The 25,728-nt window shown below is 40.3% G+C and overlaps 1 protein-coding gene across 1 annotated transcript; it reads right to left on the bottom strand.

The window, feature by feature from the left end:
- Window positions 1-223: 223 nt before the first annotated feature.
- Window positions 224-23,798, bottom strand: LOC145502030 (laminin subunit beta-1-like). The gene is made up of 27 exons (XM_081481332.1): window positions 23,195-23,798; window positions 22,790-22,954; window positions 21,330-21,634; window positions 20,337-20,576; window positions 19,583-19,849; window positions 18,603-18,723; window positions 17,854-18,042; window positions 17,290-17,469; window positions 16,073-16,176; window positions 15,307-15,522; window positions 14,672-14,839; window positions 14,159-14,416; window positions 13,651-13,843; window positions 13,105-13,263; window positions 12,399-12,668; window positions 11,966-12,078; window positions 11,164-11,401; window positions 10,515-10,717; window positions 10,053-10,149; window positions 9,079-9,330; window positions 6,850-7,554; window positions 6,335-6,483; window positions 5,811-6,040; window positions 4,637-4,778; window positions 4,084-4,260; window positions 2,960-3,116; window positions 224-2,290 (listed from the first exon to the last, which is right to left on the bottom strand). Exons 2-27 carry the CDS (start codon window positions 22,833-22,835, stop codon window positions 2,133-2,135), a joined length of 5,337 nt encoding a protein of 1,778 aa, XP_081337458.1. The 5' UTR covers window positions 22,836-22,954; window positions 23,195-23,798; the 3' UTR covers window positions 224-2,132.
- Window positions 23,799-25,728: the final 1,930 nt, after the last annotated feature.

Genomic DNA, 25,728 nt, shown 5'->3' with positions numbered 1-25,728 from the left:
AACATAACTACTCAATATAATGACATAACCACCCAACATAATAAAAAAAAGTATCATAAGACAGTTCTGGCGTTCCATACTTAACCGCACCCAAATTCGGCCAGGTTAGGGTTAAGTTGACTTCACGTGATATCACAGTATATCAGGACAGTAGACACGGCTTCTGATTGGCTAATGGGGAATTTACCTACGGTAATTTAAGGTACACAACAGAAAGCCGAGGTAAGAAATATTTATATTTATTATTTTTCTTGGGACAAAAAAAACAAACAAACAAACAAAAAAAAAGCAAAAAAATGTCAAGCGATATCCTAGGCAAAGCGTCGCAAATATATAATATATATATAATTCTTATACCGGTCGAAGTAAGATTCGTAAATTACTGTAACAATAACCATTACTGTCCTGCTTTACCCTTTTTGTATTGCTTTTAGAGTCGGAGAAACAAGTGCAGTCGATGGCAAGATAGCAAGAATTCGAGTAAGTTCCGCCGATTCTCAAACCATAAAACAAGCGACCATTTTCGAGTTTATTGAAATTTTACCATAAAGTTGGTGGCGTTAATTTTCAACACATCAAATTGCGTAGTGACCAATTTGACGAAATCTGGGCCAAGTGTCTAGCGACAAATTTGAGTAACTTAAGACGGATCAAGATGAATCTCAGAGGGATGCGCACTTGCTCCTCCAGCCAACCAATCACTGAAGCTCCCCTAATAAACATAACATTGACAATAGAGCGGTTTTTCCATCGACTGTCTCAAGTGACCACATGCTTTCTAAGCTCTATATTAGTGAAAAAAATGTAAGTAACTCAAGTAATATGAAAAAAATATTTTACCAGACCACTAAGCGAGCCAACAGTGACTTTCTTTATGGGCGGTTGCTAACACTTGGCACCAGTAATTATATGATTCCTCCGTCCCTGTAACTGGTTGGACATTTTCGGGTGCCTGGCCCCAGTTGTTTGTTATCAGTGTCGAAGGCAGTTTCCCACTGTTTTTTGTTTTTTTGTTTTCGTTCTCGGCTTCCGTGTGTTGTGGGTGTTACTGAGATTTAATCCACGTTACTATTTCAACTTTAATGACGGTCAGTTTAAAACCACTCTTGTGTCAACTAAGGTATAGAGCGGTTTCCATTTGAGTGTCGCAAAGTAATTGGTTTCGCATCAACAACGCAACACGATTGGCTTAAAAAACTCGCGCCACTTTTTCATCCAACCAGAAGCAAAACTAAAACCAATTGTGACTCGTTCGCACGCGTTTTCCCGCGCTTTGCGTCAGCTACATGTAATTACTTGGAGTTTTGATTGGTTCACTGAATTGTCTGCGTCCTTTGATTGGATAGAGTGATTACTTTGGTTTTTGTTTTACGACACTCAATTGAAAACTGTTCTAATGCCACCTATCTACTTATAAAAAACCTACCCCATACAACTGTAAAAAGATAATTCGCTGCTCTGACGTCACCCTGGGTCTGCTCATGCGCCGGGATGGTTCGGATACTGGAAACCGCGCATGAGAAGTCTCTGGCACCCAGGGTACTCTGCTTATGATAAATACGTAAATAATTAAGAACGTAGGATTGCTATTCTTTTTCGCTAGGTTTTAGTTTCAACAAATCGTTGTCTTTCGTTGCTTATTTAATTGATTTTGATATGGACTCGCTGAGACACACTGCAAATTTTAATGCAGGAAATGTGTATACACAATACGACAGCCTTAATATGCAGCGTTCCCAAACAAATCCATATAAAAACAAAAAAAGCTTGCTCCACAGATGATAAATGGGGAACACAAGTCTCTAACGACCAAACATACAAAAAAAGCTCTGCCGTAAGGGGCTAAAACTCAGAACAGATTTCAAGGAATTATTTCTGTGTAAAGAGGGGAGGTTATTATCGAAATTTCAAGGTATTTCAAATCAGCGATACATGTTGTACCGAAAGGTAACCCATTACATTCCAAGTTAAAAATATATATTCTCTTCACGACAACTGCCAGCAAGTTCTTTCATGACAGTAAGGAGAATATGGCAGTAGATCGAAAACACAGACATTTGTCTATCTTCTCATTACCTAACTGCTCGAAATAGGTTGATATAAAAGGGAGAAGTTGTACTTAGATATAAGGGTTAATCTTCAAAGCAAGGGTTGTTTGGATTATCAGGACTGCAACCTAAATAACATCCATATCTCTTCTCTAACTTGCCCAATAGTATTTTCATTTCATCTTGCAATGTCGTCACTTGCTGAATCAGGTCTTCAAACCGAATGGTCTCTTTCTCTACAACTGTGGAAAGACAAATACAAATCTTACTGGCTTAGTTTACAAAACGCTTTTTTGGTGCGTTTTTCTTTGGGGTTACTTTAAAAATGAACATATTAAGTTGTACACGACACTACTAGCTTGTAGCTTTAAATGTTTACCGTGTATAAAATAAAGTCTTACTATTATTATCATTATCACTATCACTATCACTGTCACTGTCACTGTCACTGTCACTGTCACTGTCACTGTCACTGTCATTACCATTATCATTATCATTATCATTATCATTATCATTATCATTATCATTATTATTAACACGACTGACTTTTTCAAATTCAAAAGGCACTTTTTGAAAAGAACATTAACAGAAATTTTATTGGGCTCCGTCTTGGGAATATTAATTTTTACGGATTCATCTACGGAGGAGCTTATTATGAGAAAAAATCAGTTCGTGCTTCAAAACCGGTTGGGCTGTAGTTGGATGGGACTTAGCGTCTAAAAATTCTCACATCACACAGGATATCTGATGGCAAACCTTCTCAGCATAATGTTGAACACAAAACGAGTTCTACCATCATCACGATAACATCATAAATCTCAAAACACTGTAATAAAATACAGCAATAACAAGCACAGCAATAGAGGACTTCAAGACTGGAAGAAATTCTAGATTTTATCTTTCGTTTTTACCTAAAATCCGTTCAAGTTTACTTTGCAGGTTTTTCACTAAGGCATCTCCAGTACTTTGTAAATCTTGAACTTCTGTTGAGGCATTCTGTACTGACTCGACTTTCTCATCAATTCTGTCTCTCGCTTGCTCAAACAGTTCAACTAACTCATCAGCTTCCTGACAATGAAATAAAACAAGAAAATAAACAAGAAAATAGAACAAGAAAATATAAAAAGAAAATATAACAAGAAAATATAACAAGAAAATATAACAAGAAAATATAACAAGAAAATATAACAAGAAAATATAACAAGAAAATATAACAAGAAAATATAACAAGAAAATATAACAAGAAAATATAACAAGAAAATATAACAAGAAAATATAACAAGAAAATATAACAAGAAAATATAACAAGAAAATATAACAAGAAAATATAACAAGAAAATATAACAAGAAAATATAACAAGAAAATATAACAAGAAAATATAACAAGAAAATATAACAAGAAAATATAACAAGAAAATATAACAAGAAAATAAAACTAACCAGCAAACAAGTAAATCAGAAAACAATCAGGCGGCGAAGTTGTGTGTGAGGGGGGGGGGGGGGTGGGGGGAGGGAGAGAAGAGAGAAGGACGTGGGGGAAGGCGTCTTTTGTATGTTTTAAAATGGCTCATTCTTACGCAGTGCATTCCCAGTATAAATCAATTAAAAAATCATCCTGCTGGTAATCTAAAATTAGACGGTGTTTTACATGATTTAGCAGGATAATTGTACATTAACCTTTCAACAAAAAAAATTGCATTTTTAGAGATACATCAAATGCTCTTGTGCAGAGATTCGCAACAAGGCCCCCAGGAGTTCGCGCGGCCATTTTTTCTCGCGGTTTTCTTTCGCGTCACGCGCGACGGACTGAGCGAAAGAAGGACTAACCATAGTCTACAACAACGTTGAACGCCATACTAAATGTGGAAACTACACAGATCGTAAACTCTTCCCATTATGTTTGGGTCTTGTGACAATTTGTTAAATAACAGTAGTTGTTAATTGTCTAGTTCAGCTAGGTAGTTGGGGTTTTGATAACCAGAGGGTAGAGGGTAGGGGCAAAGTTTTAGGGATAAGAATAATTACAATTACAAACCCGATTAGCTATTTGCGACTGATTGTGAGCATCCATCGCATTCTGCTCCGTGATAGCAAGCTGCTCTTGGTTCTTCTGAAATTGCTCTTTTACCATTGGCACCATTGACGCCATGTCTGTAACATTCGCTTGTGCTGTGTCCACGGCCTTCTCTAAGGAATCCAGAGCTGCAAGAAGCTGAAACAAGGCAAAATAAAAGTGTTGTTCAGGGAATGCCTTGGATCACGGAGTGAAACTTGGTTGTTCCTTTCATGGAAAGTTTACCATCTTAGATCTCAAAGTAAAAGGTAAAAAGCTAAAATCTCAAAACGTAGTTCGCGTTGAAGATGCTGGTTGTCAAGCAGGGGCCCAAAACGATTGTTTGTCGCCAATATTCTGACCTCTTACGCAGACGTTCTTAAGGCCCGTCAAGCAACCTTTGGAAGGATTGCGTGACTACCAAGGATTTAGTGACGAGTCGTAAAGACGTTTGCGTAGGAGACAGTATCGACCAAAAACGAAACAAATAACTAAGTTTGATCTTTTATAACTACAAGAAAAGATGTGCTCCTACTTGATTTAGAATATCTTCCGCCATTTTAATATCATCTTGAGTCGCGTCAATGGCGTCCTCGGCCGCTTTCTGAGTCCCAGCAGCCTTTGCGAGAACATCTGTGATGTCCGCAATGACGTCAGTCACTGCCTTTGCTTTCGCTCTAAAGATAGAAACAAACAACTAAATGAGTTTGAAAATTCTTCGGTCCGATAGATGTCGACGGTTGTCAAAAGACAACGAAATGTTGTCAGTAAGTGACAAAGGTGAAACCCATGCCTTGTTTGACCAAAACAGGTACGCTCCAGACAAGACGTTTAGAATTTACGGTGGTCCTTTAGAATCCGTCTAAATCTTGTCCACTTTTAGCCATCCTTGATAATTTTCTGTTTATTACTATCGTTCTAGTGTTGTCTACTCGAGCAAACCGTTATATTTTGAGGTTTGTTTCCATTTGAAGGGGATTTTGTGCACCGAAAAAATGGATTAATTTACTTTATTTCCGAACATAGCTGTTGACTCTGAAGCAGGGTCCTGAAAAGTTGGGAAAAGGGGGTAGTTTAAAGAAATTAAATTTTTCAAGTTCGTCGTTTGTAATCCGTGTTAATCTCCTCCATCCTTAACTATCCTTGTTCCTTTACGGTTTAAAATTATATTTTTGGTGTTTCCCTATCTTAGTGAACTGTTATTTTCAGGTTTCCTTCAATTTAAAAGTAAGTTTGCACGTGGTCAAAATAGCCCAAAATACCGTCACTGAGCTCCTTTAAATCCCATTCCCCGCACAAATTTTGTTCAAATCCCATTCCTGAACCTACTTTTTGCCCACATCCCAGTCAGTCTATTTTGTATTTGTGATTTCCAGTCCAGGGGCCCGTTTCTCGAAGGCCCCCGGAAACTTTTCGGGCCCGTAAAGCCATAGCAAAATCTCGAACCTTACGATTACGGAGCTGTTTTATTCACATATTCTTAATATGAAGAGAAGTTCCCTTCATACAAGAAGTTTCAGGCGTATACACTTCTCCGTTTTTAGATACAGATGGATTAAAAATGGCTTTACGGGCCCGAAGAGTTTCCGAGACTTTCGAGAAACGGGCCCCTGGTGACACAAATCCCATTTTCCCAGTGATAAAAGAGATAAATACCAGTTCCAATTTTACCCCTTCAGACCCCTCTAACAAGAAACGAAAAAGGTTACCTAGCTTTTTCAGCTCTGCCCTTCAAGTCATCCGCGATGTTTAACCTCTCTTTGGTTTCCTCTAATATGTCATCTATACCCGTTAACGAATTCAAGGCTTTCTTAATATCCTCTGCAAGCTTGGCTACCTCCTCTGGAGTCACAGACAGTTTTAGTTTTTTCACACTGTCGGCTACTTCTTGTACTTTGTCTGTGTCGCCAAACATTTGGCTGAGGAAGTCCAAAATGTCCTGAAAATATAAAATGGATCCGCAATCAAAGCCAACTGAGAACAAATCATAACACAAACAAACAGACAATCCCTCTGGTTATTTTCCGTAGGTTTGGCACACATTTGGACGAATTCCTTCAAATGTGTCCTTCGTCCATATGAACACGAAATGTTTCAAACTTCAGAACTGTGAAAGAATGAATGTGTGAAGTCAATTTTGAAACGTTCGAAGTATGAGCAGCTACAAATTACAAACCCGCATTCGGAAAAAGAAAAGAACAAAAATTACTTGTAATTAAAAATCACGTGATACCTGTATGAGTTGATCCATACGAGCACTTGCATTTTTTGCTCGCTGGTCAGCATCCATGGCCCTCATCATTGCCTGGTCAGCGGCTTCTACGGTCATATTTACCATGATTTCAGCGTCCTCAACTTCCTCCAATTTTTCCTTTGCTTTTACTGATGTTAAAACATAAAACAACCCGGTCAGTCTTGGATTAGGGTACTGTTCTACACTGCATTCGTTTAAGTTCTTCACACGACAATTTTTTTTAAGCAGCGTCGCACGCGGTTTTTGTTGGTAGTGTCAGAGATATATCTATCGTAGAGGCTTGTGGCTTTCATGCAACAAAAAGATACAAGATTTAACTATCAATATGGACAACCTAATCTAAAATCACAAAAGGGTGATTGTTTAATTGGCTATTTTTTCTTTTTTTCTTTGTTTGTAGCGGAGTCCAGATATCCTAACAGGGTACACTGCTGCGGAATAGAAGTCAGTTGAGGCAGCTAGAAAATAAAACTAGGGTCAATAAATGTACTGACACTCTCTCATTCGCTGAGCCTCTTCAGCCTCGATGGCTTTCTCTAACGCGTCCGCGGCCAAGTCCCTGGAGCCATCACACCCGGGCCCACCACACGTCGAACAATTAAGGACGCCGCATCCGCCACACTGACTCATGGGAGGCCCACAAACGATTCCATTGAGAATGTCAACTTGTTCCAGAAGTTCTGTTAACTTTTCGCTGATGTCGAAAAGGGAAGCGGTGTTTTCGTCGTGTTTGTTGCTAAATGAAGGCGGGCCAGCGATAAGGTTCTCTGTTTTATTCCTCTGTTGCTGCGACATTTCAATAATGCTCATAGATTCATCCACCTTTGCCTCAGCCTCACGCGAACGCACATGATTCTCCAAAATCTTTTCGTATGCTCCTTCTATGTCCGAACGAAATATCTTCTCCATCTCTGTTTGTAGCCGCGTCCCGTTTCGAAGAAGATCGGCGAGTCTCTGACGAAGTTCCTCGATCTCGATGTTGGCTTCGGAGGTTCGCATCTCAGTTGAATTCAACTCTTCGTCCATTTTTTCTACCCTCTCCTGTAGGGTTTCCAATCGCGTGTTCACAGAATCTAATTCCTTTTCGATTACTGTTGTGTCATTTGCAGTTGTTGCTTGGTTTTCCAGTATCATTTCTACTTTTTTCAATTTTTCTTCCAGCTCTTGCAGTTCCTTGCTGTAGGCATTAATATTTCCAACTAAAGAAAACATAAATAAATAATTAACAGCATTTTCACCTCAGAGAGTTAAGAAGGTTCGACACGATAGGCTCGATTTTCGCCGCTCTCCCGGGTCCGGTCTGGAGCGCGGGCTCCTTTCCCGAACAGCGGCTGATAATCGAGCCCACGTCACGTCCCACATACCTTGATAATGTAATCGACATTTATCAAACCGCTCAACATTCGGAATCCCTATCAAACTTCCGTGGTCGTATTCTCCATCCCCGGGGATATTTCCTTACCAAGCTTTATAGGTATGATCAGCGTCAAAGGTTGTGGTCTTTGAGCCGCTTTGATCTGAACATGGGTATGGGTGACACTCTGCCCTGGGGTTGATTATGTTGTTTATACGAAACTTAGTTTATTTTTCTTATCAAAATCGGAGAATTTGCAGCTCTTCTTAAGTGTTGACGTAAATTGAAACCATTCCTGATAATCGCTGGTGATCTATTAGAGATTTGTGATAGGTCTGACATAGGGTAACAAAAATCATATACTTTGGTCTGTAAAAGAAACCCCACAGCCAAAAAATTATTAGGCTAGCCCAATCTCCGTCACAGCTTGTTTTGGTCTAAAAATGACAAACCCTAACCCACACATCCCACTAAAAATATTCAGAGTACCTCTCTGGGTCTTAAAGAAGCTACGTCACGATTCGCGCATCTTGAAAAGTTTAGCCTAAATTTTTCAAGTTTGTCGTTTGTAATCCGCGTTAACAGAGACTTTTAGATTCACGTTTTCCCGCGAACGGCTCACCGCTCGAGAAGCCAGACGTCACGTTTGAGGTTTTCTACTCGCGTTTTGAACGTCAAGAGGTAGGTTTCACGTAAGCCATTTACCACATGCTTTATTGCCTTGAATTGTATTTTATGCCACGTACAAATGCTGAAATCGAATAAAGTGACCCTTTTTCTACAATTTGGATGATTTTTTTCTGACAAATGAGCAATTACCTAGCCTTTTTTTGTTGTTTGTGGAAAGGCAGTGATACTAAGTGGAAATCCAACATGGCGGCGGCTTAAGTTGAATGTGTGTTTCATGATGATTATTTCTTTAGAAAGCTATACACGCTAGAAAACCTTTTTTTCAAAAATGGCGATGTTTTGACAATTTCCATTACATTGACCGGGTGATTTCCAAATCGCTCCAATTTACTCCAATCTAAATCGGTTTACGTCTGAACGGCGAACGGCAAACGGCAAACGGCGAACGTCTAACCTCAAAACCGTAGTTTGACGTTTGCGGTAAACGTGGATCTAAAGGTCTCTTATCTTCTCCATCCTTAACCATCCTTGTTCCTCTCCGGTTTATCACTATCGCTTTGGTGTTTTGCTATCTTAGTAAACTACTACTTTCAGGTTCCCTTCGATTTCAGGTTATTTTATACGCGGCCAAAATGCCTTAAAATACCGTGACTGAGCTCCTTTAACAATCCCTGTTAGTTTGTTTCGGTGTGCGTTAATCTTAATATAATGCTGCTTTGAAGTAGAATGCTTACAATACCTGGCTGGTTGGGTGTAAGGGAGATGTTATAAGCCCTTGAAATCTCAACGCTAATGTTGCGTGACAGGGAGTCTAACGTGACTTTCCATTGGTAATAACAGCCACCGCAGACTTCGCATTGCGGCATCTTGCCGGCTGTGTCGGCGTCACACTGGTCACACTTGTCTCCAATCATGCCCTGTTTACACTGGCATTTTCCTGTGTCACGGTCACACTGGACAGACTCGGATCCTGCCAGATTGCAGTCGCACGCTGAAAGTATAAATGGCAGAAGTAAATCTTGAAGTTATGTTTTTGATAACCACTTGATCGTGCACTAAGAGAGTAATACGCTACGTCAATACGGCGGTGCCTATTGCCTTAGTCTCAAAACAAAGCCTGCCAAAAGAGGGTAAACACAAACTTAACAAGCACTTCAGACGATAAGCTCATTTTCATTTTAGAAGTTTCGAGGCGGGGCTAATCTTCAAACGGAATGTAAAGTAAAAAAGTAAAAGCTTTATTCGTGTGTCAATGTATTTAGTTCTCACAACTAATTGGGGACACAACAACAACAAATTAAAATTATTTACAAATAAGAAATAATAATTTGACCAGGACAGCTCGGACCAATAGCAACTCTAGAATGTAAAATCTGTCCCAACAACAACAGTAGCACTGATAACAACGACAGCAACAGCAACAACAACAACAACAACAACAACAACAACAACAACAACAACAACAACTAAAGACCTGTAAAATGTTACTAGGTATAAATATGTTGGCATCAAAAAATCGCCAAAGGAAACAACAATTGTTGCCCTGAATTGTGTTTCGGTAATGTAACTTCTCAAGGTTACTGAACGTACCCTAGCCTGTGAACAAGCTCCGGCTGGAAGGGTCCCACCGAGAAGGACCTGGGTGAGAGTGAAGTAGCCGTGGAGGAGTTGGGGTAAGGGGAGGGCACTTGTACCGAAGAGTTTTCTACTTACGTTTGCAATTTGCCAGCGGTGTTCCCCAGTAGCCGTTCTCACAGTCACAGCAACGGGAGCCTCCATATCCAGGTTTGCATTTACACTGACCACCATCCTAAGGGTGTACAGAGAAATCATTGAGCGGTAAAACATGCTCACATGTGTATTACGACAGGAAAACTAGTAGGGGTACATGAAGGGTTCATCGCAACTGGTACGTTCATACCGAGGATAAGAAAGCTTTATAGGCCGTCCTCTTATCAAGAAAGTAAAGGACGAGACAAAAGCGCTTTTTAAGGTCTACAAAACCGAAATCGACTCCAAGAAAGGTTCAGGACGACAGTAACTTTACGAGTGGGATCGGGGCAAGGCTGCGAGCTCGCAAGTTTTCCGCGCGAGTTATTCGCGCGTCACGTATTGACAAGTATCAAGATGAAACACTAACTCTTTTACGGTCTAGGTTGTTTTCTTACTGTTTACCTCACTACAGGTGGCTTGAGTCGAGCCCTCTCCACAACAGTCACACTTCTTACAGCCTTCCCCGCTGCCCAGGTTCCAAAACCCGTCGGCGCACTTGTCGCACTGAGTCCCGATGACGTTTGGGAGACACTTGCACTGGCCTGTCTCGTGATTACACGTGTCAATAAGACCGGGATCCGTGCCATTGCTGTTGCAAATGCATTCTGTAACAAGCAAAAGAAACAGTTTTCAAAATCTGTGAATTAATTATCAACGCTACTAAATTCCGAGCTCAAATTAATATAGACTTATTCATAGACGTAGAATTTAGATCTGTCTTGCAATAAACAGCTAACTCCTTGAACATGTACAGCGCCACATGATAGTACTGCTTAACAATTTTATTGAAATTGTCACACACTAGGGTTTCATCCACACACTTAAAAGTAAGAACCACCTTGTACAGCATAATAAACAGTGCCACATGAAAGTACTGCTCAATATCTTTCTTTTGAATGGTCACACACCAAGGTTTTATCATGAGACTTGAAAGTTAGAACCACCTTGTACAGCATAATAAACAGTACTACATGAAAGTACCGCTTAGTGGCTTTCATTTGTACACTAGGATGTCATTCAAGGACAAAAATGTTAGCAGCAGCTCGTTCACCTGTGCAATTCCTAGCAATGGCGTCACCATAGTAACCCGATTTACAGCGCTCGCAGCTAAAGCCTGCGGTATTGTACAAACAAGCAAGACATCTTCCAGTAAGTGTATCACAGTTGCCGAAATTTGCCGGATCAATGTTGTTGTTACAAGAGCACGGCTGGCAGCGGCCGCCTGGGACGAGTGGGTTTCCATAGTAACCGTCGGCACATTCTTCACATTGTGTTCCATTGTAACCGACCTGGAAGACACATGTACATGTATAATGATGCCTAATTAATAATTGTCCCTCAAATCCCCTCCAATTTCCTTACACGGCCTACATCTAATAAATCCCCCCCTCCCCCCCCCCCCCCCTTTTCACATAAGCCTAGAAAGTGATCCACATCTCATAAACCAGTTCTGGGATCAAAGCTTATAAATTAAGTGGTTATCACTTCATGTGAAATCAAGTGGTCTAGTCATCGGGGCCGGGTTGTTCGAAAGCCGGTTAACGCTAACCCAAAATTAAAAGTTCACCGAAGAATTATTTTTTTCTCCTATTACAAACGTTTTTCACCGCTCATGTTTTATGTAGTTTGAGATTATTTAAACCTAAAACTGAGGGACAAACTATATAAACAGAAAACCTCACCGAAAAGTTACAACGCTGAAATCAAAATTATGGCTAATCCCGGGTTAGCTTAACCGAGCTTTGAACAACCCGGCCCTGGGATACACTACTGACACTAGTGTGGATAAAAGACCCTTTATCACTGCGTGACTTAGTAAGTATGAATTAGTTCCTAAGATATACTCTACTTACTTCGCAGGCGTCACAGATGGAAGATCCCGCTCCACTTAATCGACAGGTGATACTAAACTGGTTTCCACTGCTACCGCCGGGGCACTGGCAGCGACGACAATCGTTTGGCGTCCCTGTGAAAAGCAACACAATTGTCCTTAATGCTTAAGGCGACAAAAATGATAGAAATGATAGGTGTTGGTGGCAAAGGGTATGGCGAGCAACTGAATACGTAGGAAAACAGATTTCTTTTTACTACAAACTGCCAGTGGTCGAGTGGTTTCTATTTTCTTCGTCGGAAAGCTGCTCGCTATGCGTAAATGTAGCTCAGTTTTGAGATAAAAATAAAGACTACTTGCAGTCCACGAGGCATGGGCTCAATATGGATCCCAAGAAAAAACAACTTCAAAACGAGGCAAGTACAGTGGATGAGCCCTCGTTTCTAAACACTCACCAACTGTCGCATCACCATAGTAACCAGTGGCACAGACTTCGCAGTTTTTGCCCGCCGTGTTGTGTTGACAGTCTAGACACACGCCAGTCCTAGGATGACAGTTTGACGTGTCATGTCCGTTGCAGCGGCACGGTCGACAGGCCGGAAAATCCCAGTTACGGGGAGGACAGAGGTTGCACTGCCGTCCGCCTGCCTTGATTCTGCAGGAGCACTCGCCTGTCTGCAAATCACAAAGATTATCCGAGGCGCCAACTCTATCGCAGTTACAAGCTGAGAAGAAAAAAAAAATTAAAAAAAGGTCAAAGAAATTCCCTCAAGTGTTTGTAGAAATCGTCGAGGCTTTCTGCCAAACTTCAATATTTAATATTTGTACCAAGTTTCTTATGGGAATTAGCAGACATAGAAATTTAACAAAATTTACAATTGCTAATTTATAACATGCCTCGGGGCATGTTATAAATTGGATACTTCAAACGTGGACTATTTTGGGCAGAAAGTCTCAAGATATTGCTTAAATTTTGATATAGCCAGTTTCTTAAAAAAATTCCTAAAATGTATACGTGTATTTACACAACTCGAATCATTTTAACAATTTTTGTAAAAATTCATTTGTGCCACAACACTGAGTATCTTTTGTGTTTCCACTTCATCCAGGTACGTCTATATTGCGTTTTTTTTTTACTGCGTCCTGTTTTATTTTACTTACCACTGCAGCCCTGCGATCCAAATCCGTACGATCCTGGTGCACAGCGGTCACACCTCTGACCCATCACATTCTCCTTGCATTGACACTGACCTCCAACAGAGTCACAAATCAGCGTCCCGTTCACGTCCCGCCTCGTGCCCGTGGGATCACAGTCACATGCTGTAAGGCAGAACAAACTTACAATGAGGCACGAACGAGGAAAAAAACCCTCGCCCCATACCACATACTCCTTAATTTCCGTGACAAAAACAGACTGAATACAGTCTAACGTGAGTTACGTTATCTTGTAGTGCAGGCGTATTTTGACCAGGCGCGCGTATTTTCTGAGGAAGCGAGCACCATCTAGGGTTGGTACATGTGGGAGGGAGGAGAGACGTAGAAAAACATTCCGTGTTTTCTTTCGTCTCACTCCTGCCCTCGTTCGCTCATTTCAATCCTTTCCAGTTCCATTTTGGGACTCTATGAAGATCGGGAGAGCGGCAGAAAAATTTCTAGTTGGACGAAAACATTCTCACAGTACCAATCAACAACGAAATGAGAACTTACGCTTTCCGCCGTCATAGATAACTGACGACATGGCAAAGATGAGCTGTTTGCAGACATCTGGTAGAACTGGCCGTGGCGTTGAGGCTGACAGATGATAATCCAGACAGTCAAAACGGTTAAACAACTTTTTGCGCTGTTCGCCATCAGGTCCTTGAAAGATGGACACAGACTCCTCGTAAGGTACAAGAACCATCTGTGAGAACAAAAGAAAAGTAAAGGTGTTAACTTATGAAGCAGCTTGTGTGCTCTGTAATGCTAACTAATGATCTCTCTAAAGCTGAAAGTACAGGGGGTATCACGCATTCGGGTTGTCACGCATTCGAGTTCTCACGCAATCGCGTTGTCACAAATCCGGGTTGTGACGCATTCGGGTTGTCACGCATTCGGTTTCGTCACGAATCTGGAAATCGTCACACATTTGGGTTGTAACGTAATATAGACGGGTAACCTCACGATCCAAATCACGGCTGCAAGAGACCACTAACACCTTCCTGGTAAGGTAACTTACCGCGTCTGTCAAGATACTTCCCACACCATCTCTGTTAGACTCGTCACGGCTGTAAGTGACCTTCACTACGTACGCCACATCTTTCTCCATACAAACACTTGGCAGCATAAGAACATAACGACGTGGTGTGGGTAGTATGGCCGAGAAGTTCCCATAGTCGGGGTCCTGGGCATTAGTTGCGTTTTGGCATTTACCGCTGGTCAAGGGGAGCCCGTCGATGCGCTCTATTTTGACGTCAACTTTCCACAGTCCGGAATCCTGGGGAACAAAAAGAAATGTGAAACATTTTAGGAAGTTGTTCCTAAACGCTTCCACGAAAACAAGGAGGTTCTAACTTTTAAGTCTGTGGATGAAACCTTAACGTATGACCATTCAAATGAAAGCTATTGAGCAGTAATTTCACTTGAATGTGGTTTCTCTTTCAGATGTTAAAATGAAACGAATCGAACAGTCTTCTCCTAAGCTGTGAGAGGTATGAAGAGGTATGTTCCGGGAATAATAAAGGCGATCTACCTTTGGTTCATATCGCACTAAGATGTTGTACTCTCCAGTGTAAGGCACATTAGTAACAGCATATTCCAAAGTCGCTTTGTCTTTGACTTCTGTAAACCCATCACCAGTCCACGTGACAACATCACCTGCTTTCGGCTCCCTTGAAACAACTTTACCGTTGGTTTCTCCCTGTAGGAGAAATACGAATAATACTTATGAATAAAATTGGTAAAAACTTAACGTGAGGCCGTTTTGCATTGTATCTTGAAGCCTGTCGCTGGTTGGTTAAAAGGTCAAGTCGCTATCGCGGAGATTACTTTCAATACTTCCACTTAAACTCTACAACCAGTTCACTTATTTAATGAACGAAATACATGTACAGTAACACGACCACTTAAATACACAGACCACGTTACTACGAATAATTTACTTTGACTTGAAGAAAAGCTCAGTCCGCCATTTCACTTTTCGACAAATTCTTTAGAGCGACAAATATTAAAAACAAAATCTAATGGCTTAGATGAAAAGATTTTATAATTCCAATCATTATTTCCCTCTGATCGAACATTCTTGAATTGCGAGGGCGCAAGGTAATATACACACACTTTAACTTCAGTCTGCCATTACAGTGAAAGCTAAAATTATCAAGCACATACCCCAACGATTTTTGCTTCCTCAGATTCGTATTTCAAGTGGTCTGGTAAGGGAAAGAAGTTTCCTGTCTGCACTTGATCACAACGCCTTCCCGTGATGCCCTTACGGCAGCGACACTGTCCCTTGACTTGTTCACAGTTCCTCTCGTACGAGCCGCCTACGTCACACTCACATGATTCACATCCGAACGAACTCCCGCCCAGTCCCCAGTAGCCAGGCTAGATGAAAAGCAAATTCAGTTTTCATTTGAAAGGGCTGTTTTCAGTGATCTACATTATTGTATGCACTAGAATGATTTTTACACTATCTTTCGTGTCTTCATTCTTTCTCCTGAGGTGAATCTGTTCAAAGGACGATAAAACGATTGAGGTGATGAGCTTTAATTGTTTTTGCAAACGATTTCTAGCGAAAACTACGAGTACAGTGAGGCATGACTTACATGGCCAGATATGTTTTTGGGGCGAAAATTGATTTACTTTTTTTTCCCAAAACGTTACCTATATATACACTGAACGCTTCCTTAACATACAGAGCACATTCCTGCTTTCAAGTAAAAGTTTGGCTGCCATTTCTTTTGGAGAAATCCAGCAATACTGCGCATGTGTCAGGCCAATTTTTCCAACCAATCCATGACGTCGTTAGAAAACTGGCCAGTATATGTTATAAAGTCTAGAATTTCTGATCGGTTGATAACTCTCAAAATTTTTCGGTAAGGTAAAAGTCAAACTGCTGACGTTCGTTCCTATGTGTTTTCTTACATACACACACCTGACAGCGGTCGCACCTTGCTCCCATCACAAACCGTTTACACAGACACTTGCCGTCCTTTGGGTTACAGACACCAATGGTGCCATCTGAGCTGCAGCCACAAGCTGAAAGAATACGTAAGTAGTTTGTACTTGTAAGAATCCACGAAAGTTATTCCCTTTCGTTACTGCCACTAGTTTCCTACTCACACATTCTTTTTACGTGTCACGCATTCCTCCCCGAGCTCGTTGCAGAGTGAGGAGTGCGTGACAAACCAAACCAAAGCTGACGTTTATACATCTGACGAATCACAAGAAACAAAAGTAAGGCAATAAATAAAAAAAAAAAAGAAAACACTACAACATATGCAAACGAAGCCAAGTGCAGGAAAACATTTATTTTTCTTTTTTTTTTAGAGGAAAGCATGCAGTCAACGCCAAGAATGGGAAAACACGAGGGATTAGCGTAACATACCTGGGCTGCCAATAAGTTTTGAGTCACTTGATGCCTTGATCTTCACACCAACAACAAACGTTTCGCTTTTTGGAACTATTGTTGCCTATCTACAGACTCTCGTAACATTTTCGTCGAGTTCGCAAGCTTAGCAAAATATTAACCCCACGCGTGGGATATGAAACGGGGGCGGGGGCTGGGGAACGCTCGCGCGCGCGCGCGCTCGCTCGAAGAAAAACAACTCGTAGGGAAAAAATAAACTTCCGTGCACAGACTAGGAAAATTGTGGTTGTTTACTTTTTACCCCAAAAAACCGGAAACATCGGATGGAATGTAAATGGAAAGATAAATTTTGTCTCCCGAACGAAAATTTTCTCGGACAAAAGAGATTTCTTGAAAGGTAGACCAAAATTCCCAAACGGAATTTCCAAATGGAAAATGTGCGTTGCATTTGTTAGTTTTTACTAGTTCCAGCCCTTTTGGCTTGGATCGCCTCTTATCCTATCTTTCGGGAAAAAAGTCGTGGAAATGTAATGAGCGCGTCCCCGTGGACATTTCATTTGGGATTTGACGCGTCCTGTTAATAAAGTAAATGGTAAACAGTTCAAAAGTTGTAAATAGCAAGTAATGACTCAGTGCCAAATAAAAAGCGATGTTCATAGCAAATGATACATGTAAATGGTAAACAACCTATATCAACAATGACAATTTCTCCTACAACACTGTATTCGGCTGCGACAGGTGTTACGACAGCCCTGACAACAAAATTATTTTACACAATGTACCTTTACATCCATCAGGATCATCTCTTCTTAAATTCCAGAATCCTGGTTTACAACGATCACACCTTTGTCCGTCAACATTTGTCTTACAAATACAGCGGCCGGCCTCCAAGCCTGCTTCAGGGTCATTTTTCCCCTCACATTCTCCTCCACTCACCCCTCCCACAGAATCACAGTTACACGCTGAAAACAAAAGTACCAAATGGGTAAATTACAAACCTGTACCAAATGAATCGTTTCCACATTATAATTGATAATGCAGGCACTTTATTTAATGTCAATTGTTGCCAAACTGACATAGTGTGACACCTGATTTTGCCTGACGACTTTAAACATCTCAGCTGACTTTTTTTAAAAATATCTTTCTAAGGAAAAGTTCTCATTGTTAATTACCAGATGTCCTGGTAAGGTGCACAACACAACCTCTCTTAATTTCCTATTCCTGTATGCATGTTCAGAATTGCGAAATAAAGTGGTTCAGGAACTCCTGTAATACTTGCGTAGGAATCAAAATTTGCACAGAATTTATTTTACATCTAGACATGATCTACCAGTGACAGAACTTACGGATACAAGAATCTGGATCCCTGAAGTCCTTGCTAGGATCCTGAAAGTGTAATGGCTTACACTTCTCACACTTGCGGCCGACAGTGTTGTGTAGACAGCTGACACAGACACCGCCGCTAACATTACCAGATGCAGCAAATACAGCAGGATCAAACCTGCATTCCTCAGCATGGCCGTTACAGTCACACCCTGCAATGTTGATTAAATGGAAAGCATGTCAGTCTCTGGGTTGGACTATCTGGGTTTGGACATAGCTCGGGTTCACTGTGTTGTGTCCCTGTACAAAAAACTAAATTCCTGTGTTGCCATTCTCTACTTACAGTGCATGTAGTAGACTAGTAGTTAATGCATTCAGAAAAAGCTTTTCAAGGCAACCTACGCTATGCCAACAAAATGCTTGGAGGTACTAACCTTATTAACGGTAGACTAATATTTGATTTATAATAAGACATTTTATTCTTAGTACACGAAATTGGATAAGTGGTCTGTTATTGGCACCAGACGAAATAACTACATTGTACTAGTCAGAATAGAAGCATAAACAGAGCTTGCTCAATGTCTAGTCAACAGAACTGGCTCGGGCTGCTTGAAAAGTGGATAACACCATCCACTGGGTATATCGCTACCCAGTGGATCTTAGTGTTAACAAGACAAACCACGCTATCCACTAGATAGTGATTTTTTTTCCTGTAGATAGATCTATCCACCTTTCAAACAACTGGGGCCATTTTATCAAAAAAAACACGTACTTCTACATTCATTGGAGTCTTCAGCAGTTGCAGGTCTCCATGGTCTGTCATTATAACCTGCTTTGCAACGCTCACAGTTCTTTCCTTCTGTGTTGTGAGCACAGTCACACTGTCCGTGTACCTGTTGGAAAAAAAGATACTAATTTTGTAATCTGTATTCTTGAATGTGTTCATTTCATTAGTAGGATTTGTATTGCTATTTTAAGTTTTTCTTTTATAATTTTCATTTATCATGTATTTTATTTTATATATTCTTATTTTTTTTATAAAGTTACAATTGAGTCGAAATGTACAATGTAGGTGTGAATGAACACTTAACACGTTTAGAAACTCACAGCTACTTCTACTGTAAGTTATGATACATATGTCTAAAAAGTAATTATTTTTGGAGGAATGACTTAATATACTGTTAGTGATATATTATACACTTAAGTTTCCCTTTTACAAATCAGCAACCAGCTCAAGAAAGGAAACTGGAAACTAAACACTGTTTGAAATTTTACAATGATAGTAAATGAATTCCTTGGGACCAAAATACGGCAGACAGTCAAGGGCCTTAGTTAACAGCCATATTTTACTATTGAACACTGTAAATTGATATAAGTCCCACATCTAGTGACTTCAACTGCTGTTAAAAATAATGTTCAATTTTTCCAGCCTGTAACAATGTATATTATTGCCCACCTTGGGCTTTTAGGCATCCACATTCACACTGAAAGAAAATTGACATGAACTGCTGGATTGAGAGTTTTCAGCAAATTTATGTCTTCCAACAGATTTGACCCCTACATCTTTGATCCCTGTAAAAATAGACCTTCCATGCTCAAATCCTGCCATAACCTCCCCTCTGCCCCCCTCCCCCCCAACCCCTGTTGGAGGATGCTACACTGTACATTAACCTCATAAAAACTTTGGTCGTCCACTTTTTCAAGTTCAGACTATAATCCTGGTCACTACATATAAGACAACATATCGCTCACCATTCCAGGGGTATCAGGTTCTCCTGGCAGTGGAAGACACTGCTCAGCATGTCCATAACATGAACAGCTTCCTCGAATCACCAGATCATACACTGCATAGTAGTACTTAAGTCTGGCTTCTGGTTTGGTTGGATCAAGTACCAGATCTCCTAGGGTGTGTAGCTTGGTGAAGTTGATCCGTATGTTGGTCACCTTCAGCAAGTTCTGGACTTTTTCACTGTATGGGTTCTTCACTGGGATTTGAGGATTAAGTGCCCTGAAGATGACCTAACACCAAAGGATTAAGAAGGTCTCAAAGCTACTTGCAAATGATAATAAATCGTGTTGTTTCCACACCCCACAAGAAAGGTTTTTGGTTAACCGCCCAGGTTCAAACTTAAAATCCTTAAAAATTTCCACTCCCTTCCTCAGAATTTCCAAAAACTTTGCATGGGTGGGTATCATTAGTTTCTGGAACAGCACATTCTTATCAAGAGATGTGGTGTTGTGGTTTTCGAAGACACACTGTAGACTCAAGTGCCTCCCTCCACACCCTGGTTTCCACTCAATCAGGGTGGTAGAGCCCTGACAAGGGAGGGCAGAATCAAGTGACCTGATTCAAACCTTGCACAACCAGAGATACTGTGGTACATGTACATTCTTGGGTTATACTGTTATCCCTCACAGTACCTCTCTGTCAACCCACAGGCCCTGCTTTCTCATCACTGATTCATGCATGTAAGTCTCTGTCAAAGGTACTAAATTCTAGACTAACCTCTCCATTTGATGATGGTTCTACTGATGAGAAATCCTCTGTACACACAACATCATCCACATCTTCCTGTGGCCTATTTGGAATGTCAGGGAATGTCTGCTTACAGTCTGCAGCATAGTATCGATAAACATTCCAGTTTCTGCCATAGTCCCATGACCGTTCAATAACCATGCCAGCGGGACGGAATGTGCGGAACGTCATTACCATGTGAGTAAAGTGAAACTGAGCTTCCAGATCAAGCTGTCAACAGTCATAGACAATAGAGTAAATATTTGCATGATTATTATTAATAATAATCATGATTATTATTATTTACATGTACGTGCATGGGAAGCACAGTAACATGCTTGGGTCATCGTGGTTCTTGGACAAGACAAGGAACTAGACTTTGCCCTTGGGCCCACCAATGGATTAATATCCAGAAAATTGGTACCGGCAATAAAGGAGGTAGCCCTTCTAACATTCCATCCAGGGGGGAGTAAATATGCCCCTAATCACTTCATGCTATGATAGCCAATTAGGCTTCAACTCAGACTTTACTCCACTTATGCATACCTAAAATGTGCATAATTCAAATTGACAATTAATACCATTAATTTGTTATATGTTCATTCACTCAGACTGTAGCAATTCCTTCCTTACGTGGTAACATGCATAATCTCTTTATTATATGACTAGCTCCATGAGTGGGTAAGATGAACTGAATCCTGTTCTGTGATTGGCTATCCAAGCATGTAACATGGGGCTATGTTGCCCACTTGGGATTACCCGCTGTGTCCTGCAAGAAAATGGTGTCTCTTTTCCATATAGTAAATCATTTGCTGGGCAAGCTTGTTCGGTCAAGATGGCTGGATATTGGCCTCATTCCTTTTTTGTGTGTTTTGGACTTCGACTCTGTCTTGGTCAATAACCCAATATTTCTTGCATCGATACACACACTCCACATGCTAACGTTGCTTACCGAAAAACATCTTCAGCGTAGCACTTACTTACCTGAAGGTACACATCTTCTTTGATATTTTGTGATTGCCACCAGGTCTTCTCTGTTCTTCCATTGAAATTTGAGATCATTTTCCTCGGTTCATGGCTTAGCTTTGGAATAGTCGCGTCACAGACAAAACACTCCTCTGGATTATCTTGAAGATGAGACACAATGCAGTAGTCCTCGGGACCATCCATGCCGCATGTTGAGGAGGCTATCAGCTGATCAGCACGACCAATCAAAAGGTCCCCAGTGGCTGGGTAACAACTACGCCTGTCACATTGGGTGTTGCCATTTTGACTGATAACTTGATAAACTAAATGACAAAATAAATAAATAAATAAATAATAAACAAATGTTAGCACTTATGTTCTAGTAGAGTGCTAGTCGATGGTGCTACATTGTTAGACTGCATAATTTCCAGCTATCCCAAGAGCAACTTCATTGGAAAAGGGTTGTACAGTTCTGTAGTTAAAAAGACGTGGCCAGGTCAGTGATTTGCTGACTGGGCTAGGAAGCGAGGCGCAAAGAAAGAATTTGAAAAAGTGTTACTTTATAAATAATGTAAACTGCAAGCAACTCGTGGAAAACGTCTCAAAAACTTGGTCGAACGTAGCTCTTCTTTGCTCTATTGGCCTCTGGAAAGTCAGCGTACTCTCAAATGTATTCTGTTTATGTTGCCGATTGGCAATTTTTGCTCCCACTTTAACGAAGTATCTTAACAACTATTAATTTTCTCTACAAAGGTTTAATTTTTCTGCAGTTATTTTAGGGGAATAAACTCTGATCAATGATTATTGTCTAGCCAATTAAGCTATCATTTATCTGATTGTCTATGTAAGGTCTAACAAAAGCTGGATCGCAAGTTATTTAAATTTCCCAAAATCGGAGGTTAAACTAACGATTTACAATCAGCCCACAGCACATTTGTGTTTGTAACAAGTTTCAAAACACGGCACAATGTAATTTTTGAGATTTCTTTTGGTGCAAATTAAGGGTACTGGGCAATATGCAGTTTACACGACAAGAGAATTTCGCCACAAACACACTGTCTGTTTATTTTTAGCGACAAAGTGTTTTGACATTTGAAGCAAAATGGTCCGCTTCGTTGACAGGGCGTGAACGACCCGAGGAAACCACTAAATTCCAAAATACCGCTCCCATGGCATAATGTCAACAGAGCCAAAACTAAACCGCCGCTAATAACATAATATTTGAGAGTTTATTTAAGAGTTTCTATTAAAAATTACTCGCATGAAGTCAGTTTAGACAGATGATAAATTAAATTAACTATAGAAAAAAATCGGTGTAGGCATACATCGACATGACGTCTTGAACAACATTCATGTGATGTCAATAAAAGTTTTGGATGAGCGCGCGGTATTAAACGACGGGAAAATATTCGATTGATTAAAAACACACAAAGATGAAATACACAGCGCTATTTATGTTATCTAAGATGTAAGCTCACCTAAACAAAGCAGTACAATCGAAGCAATTCTCCAAAACTTTGCCATTATGTTCCCACGTGCAGGAAAGCCAAGAGGATTTTCTTCTCTGTGAAGTGCTAAAACAAATGTTTCGTACGTGCCACCCACAACTCAAAGTCAAGAATCTTCTTCCGAAAGCTAAGATCCTACGAAATACGAAAATAGCTCATCAGCCAAGTTGCATCTCTAGGTTTCATCAGTTATTTTCAGACTTCTATTGCTACATAAATATCAAACAGAAATCTTTTCAGAGGGTCACGAACGTATGAGACATCTTCGTGTGTCATGCAAAGACGCGCAGATAAGAATCACTCGCCACCGGGTTAGCGAAGTGTAGCAAACTTAAAGAAGGCTGCGTTTTGAACATATTAAGCGAAGTAACTAACCTTTGCCTTGAAGAGGTAAGAGAACGAATTACTGTCGCAGAGTTTGGACCAAACTATCCAGACAGAAGCTCCGATCTTGCACAAAGCATGAAAATTACAACCACCTTGAATTGAGTTATCAAGATTCCAGCGGTGAGTGCTTTCACAGAAATTATCCCTCTTTGATCGAACAGAAAAGTCTTCAGTGCGTCAGTTCGTCTCACACCGTACTGGCACAGGCAAACGAACGATCAAAGGAAAGAAGAATTGTCCCAGAAATGATGTTATGGCTGAAGAAAAGCGACAACAGAAGCTCAGGGAATTCGCCACGGGAAAGACGATATGCCTGAATGAATTTGAGGAATGTAGAGACTAGCCAATCAGATTTTGGTGTCATAATGTGAAATTTCCGCGCGAAGACCACCTTTTGATCGCCGGCGAGGGTCAAATTTCAAGGACAGATCAATACTTTCCTAGCTACTCGTCCATATCAAACATGTTACTCACGAACTGCCCTGAATTCTTCGCAAGTCTAGCGTGTTTAATGTTTACCAATTAATAAGAAAGCCTCTTCTTTTCTCCCATTATAAAGCACGCAAGAAAATGGCAAGAGCGCAGACGAAGTCTATGTGCAAAACGCGAGCCGTATAATTATAAAGCGAGTGTTTCTCGCGTACTTCTTGAGTTTCAGGGTTTCAGATTAAGTCGAGCTGACGTTGTGTTTGTTTGTGTCTATCCTGCCTGTAACGCAATCAGGGTCTAAAGAATAATATTTTTCCTGTCAAGGCTGAATATTTTTATTTCTTTGCCGATTTTAGGCTGAAAATGTTCTTGGATATTCTTCGATTATAGCGTTTGACATTTCTGTTTTCGGATGTATTTGGTGGCTGGATGGTGTTAAAGTAATATTGAAGCCAGCCTAAGGAAATGTTATATATATGCGAACATACGGCTGATGCTGCTTTTGTTGGTTTTGGCTAGTCTTACCGTGAAGACAAAGGTAGAATTTTATATGGTTCTATGTTAAACCTACATATGTAATTGTGTTGTATTTACAAATTTTCAACTAAAAAATATAAACTTTCAAAATCTCAGGCTCGGGTTTATTCTTAAACTATAAAATATTCTTGAAATTTCGCAAATTTCAGCCTCGATATTCTTATCAGGTGTGTTCTGATTAAAAAAAAAAAAAAGAGTGTAGTTAGCTTTTAACGTACTGGTTAGGCAGTTTCAACGGTTTTCAGTTTTTATTCTTGCACACTGTTTACAGAAAACGACTTAACATAAGATGGTTTACAATAATACAGAAAAAAATGCAAATAGAAATTAACTAGCTGAGAAATAATATTTAGTTGTGTACAGTGACTAAAGTAGCCAATGTGCTTTCGAGTTGGTCACTGTCATGCAGATACAAGTTGGCGTTGGCCGCATGTTGAGTATAACGTATTTTAGTAATGGTCGAATATTGTAATCTTTAGGAATTTGCACTTTCAAGCTTCTTTAAGTTAGTCATACTCGGCCACAAAAATTCTTGAAAGTAAATTGTACCGTGTATTAATAAAGTGGATTGTTTGATTCAATTTTGCTCGTTTTTGTGTTTGCTCGCTCCAAGAAACATCATGTCTCTTGCTTACTCCCAAACGGAGAAAGTGAAAGAGACAGGGTATCAATTTTGGCCATTAAGATCTCAAATTGGGCATGGTATTTGCACTCTAGTCTTGAATTGGGTATGTTTCTTGGAAGAAGCTACTTTTTCATCATTATCAATAAGACCGTCAACAAAATCCCTTCATAACTTATGTTTAAAGCAACTGTGCCAGCTGCGGCAACGGTCATGAAATAGGGTATCGAATTTTTGGGCAGATCATAAATAGGGTAACAAAAATCGCAGATTTTAGTCATAAATAGAGTGAGGGTTTTTGGAAGTGTTCCGTACACCCCCACCTAACTTTTCTGGGAGTACCCTTCCGGGCAACATCCTGGGGGGGGGGGGGGCACTGCCACATATGGGCTATAAAATAGGTATGTGCCGCTGTGAAAGGTATGGTTTTCAAGCAGTTTACTCTAGGATAGGGTATATAAATCAGAGCGTTTGGGTCTAGAATAGGGTATCATTTTCCAAAAACTGACTAGTTGGTTGAAGATTTTATCTAGACTAAGGAAACCAGGAATTGCCACTCAAAAATATAAACAAATCAAATTGGCAAGTTTAAATTTACGCAAATCAGCCTCAATAGTGTCGATAGATGGGGGGATTTGGGGAGTTTACTCTAGTACAGGGTAGCAAAATTCAGCTAAACTAGCTCTGGTATAGGCTAAGGGTTCCAGCTAAGGTCCCAGCGCCACATCCCCACCCAGAAATTCCCAAAGAACCTCTTCCCCCGCGGGGGCAACATACACATACACAATTTGAAATTTTATCCCGTTCATACGGCCACTCAAACCAGTTATGTTCATCTTTCCATTGCTAATATTTTACACACTGATAGCTACTGATTCAAGTTTCGATTTTTTTTTTTTTTACAATTATATCTGCGTTCCGAATGTTTATTAAA

The sequence above is a fragment of the Orbicella franksi genome, chromosome 11 (assembly GCF_964199315.1).
Source record: "Orbicella franksi chromosome 11, jaOrbFran1.1, whole genome shotgun sequence".
NCBI classification, from domain to species: Eukaryota; Metazoa; Cnidaria; class Anthozoa; order Scleractinia; family Merulinidae; genus Orbicella; species Orbicella franksi.
This window is presented reverse-complemented; position numbering and strand designations above follow the sequence as displayed.

Excerpts from the sequence above, each read along its gene's own strand:
- LOC145502030 (XM_081481332.1), bottom strand. The coding sequence starts at position 22,835 with ATGGCAAAGTTTTGGAGAATTGCTTCGATTGTACTGCTTTGTTTAG. Across the intron at positions 12,079-12,398 it reads CTATGGTGATGCGACAGTTG|GGACGCCAAACGATTGTCGT; the intron begins GTGAGTGTTTAG and ends TGCTTTTCACAG. Across the intron at positions 7,555-9,078 it reads CCTTACACCCAACCAGCCAG|TTGGAAATATTAATGCCTAC; the intron begins GTATTGTAAGCA and ends TGTTTTCTTTAG.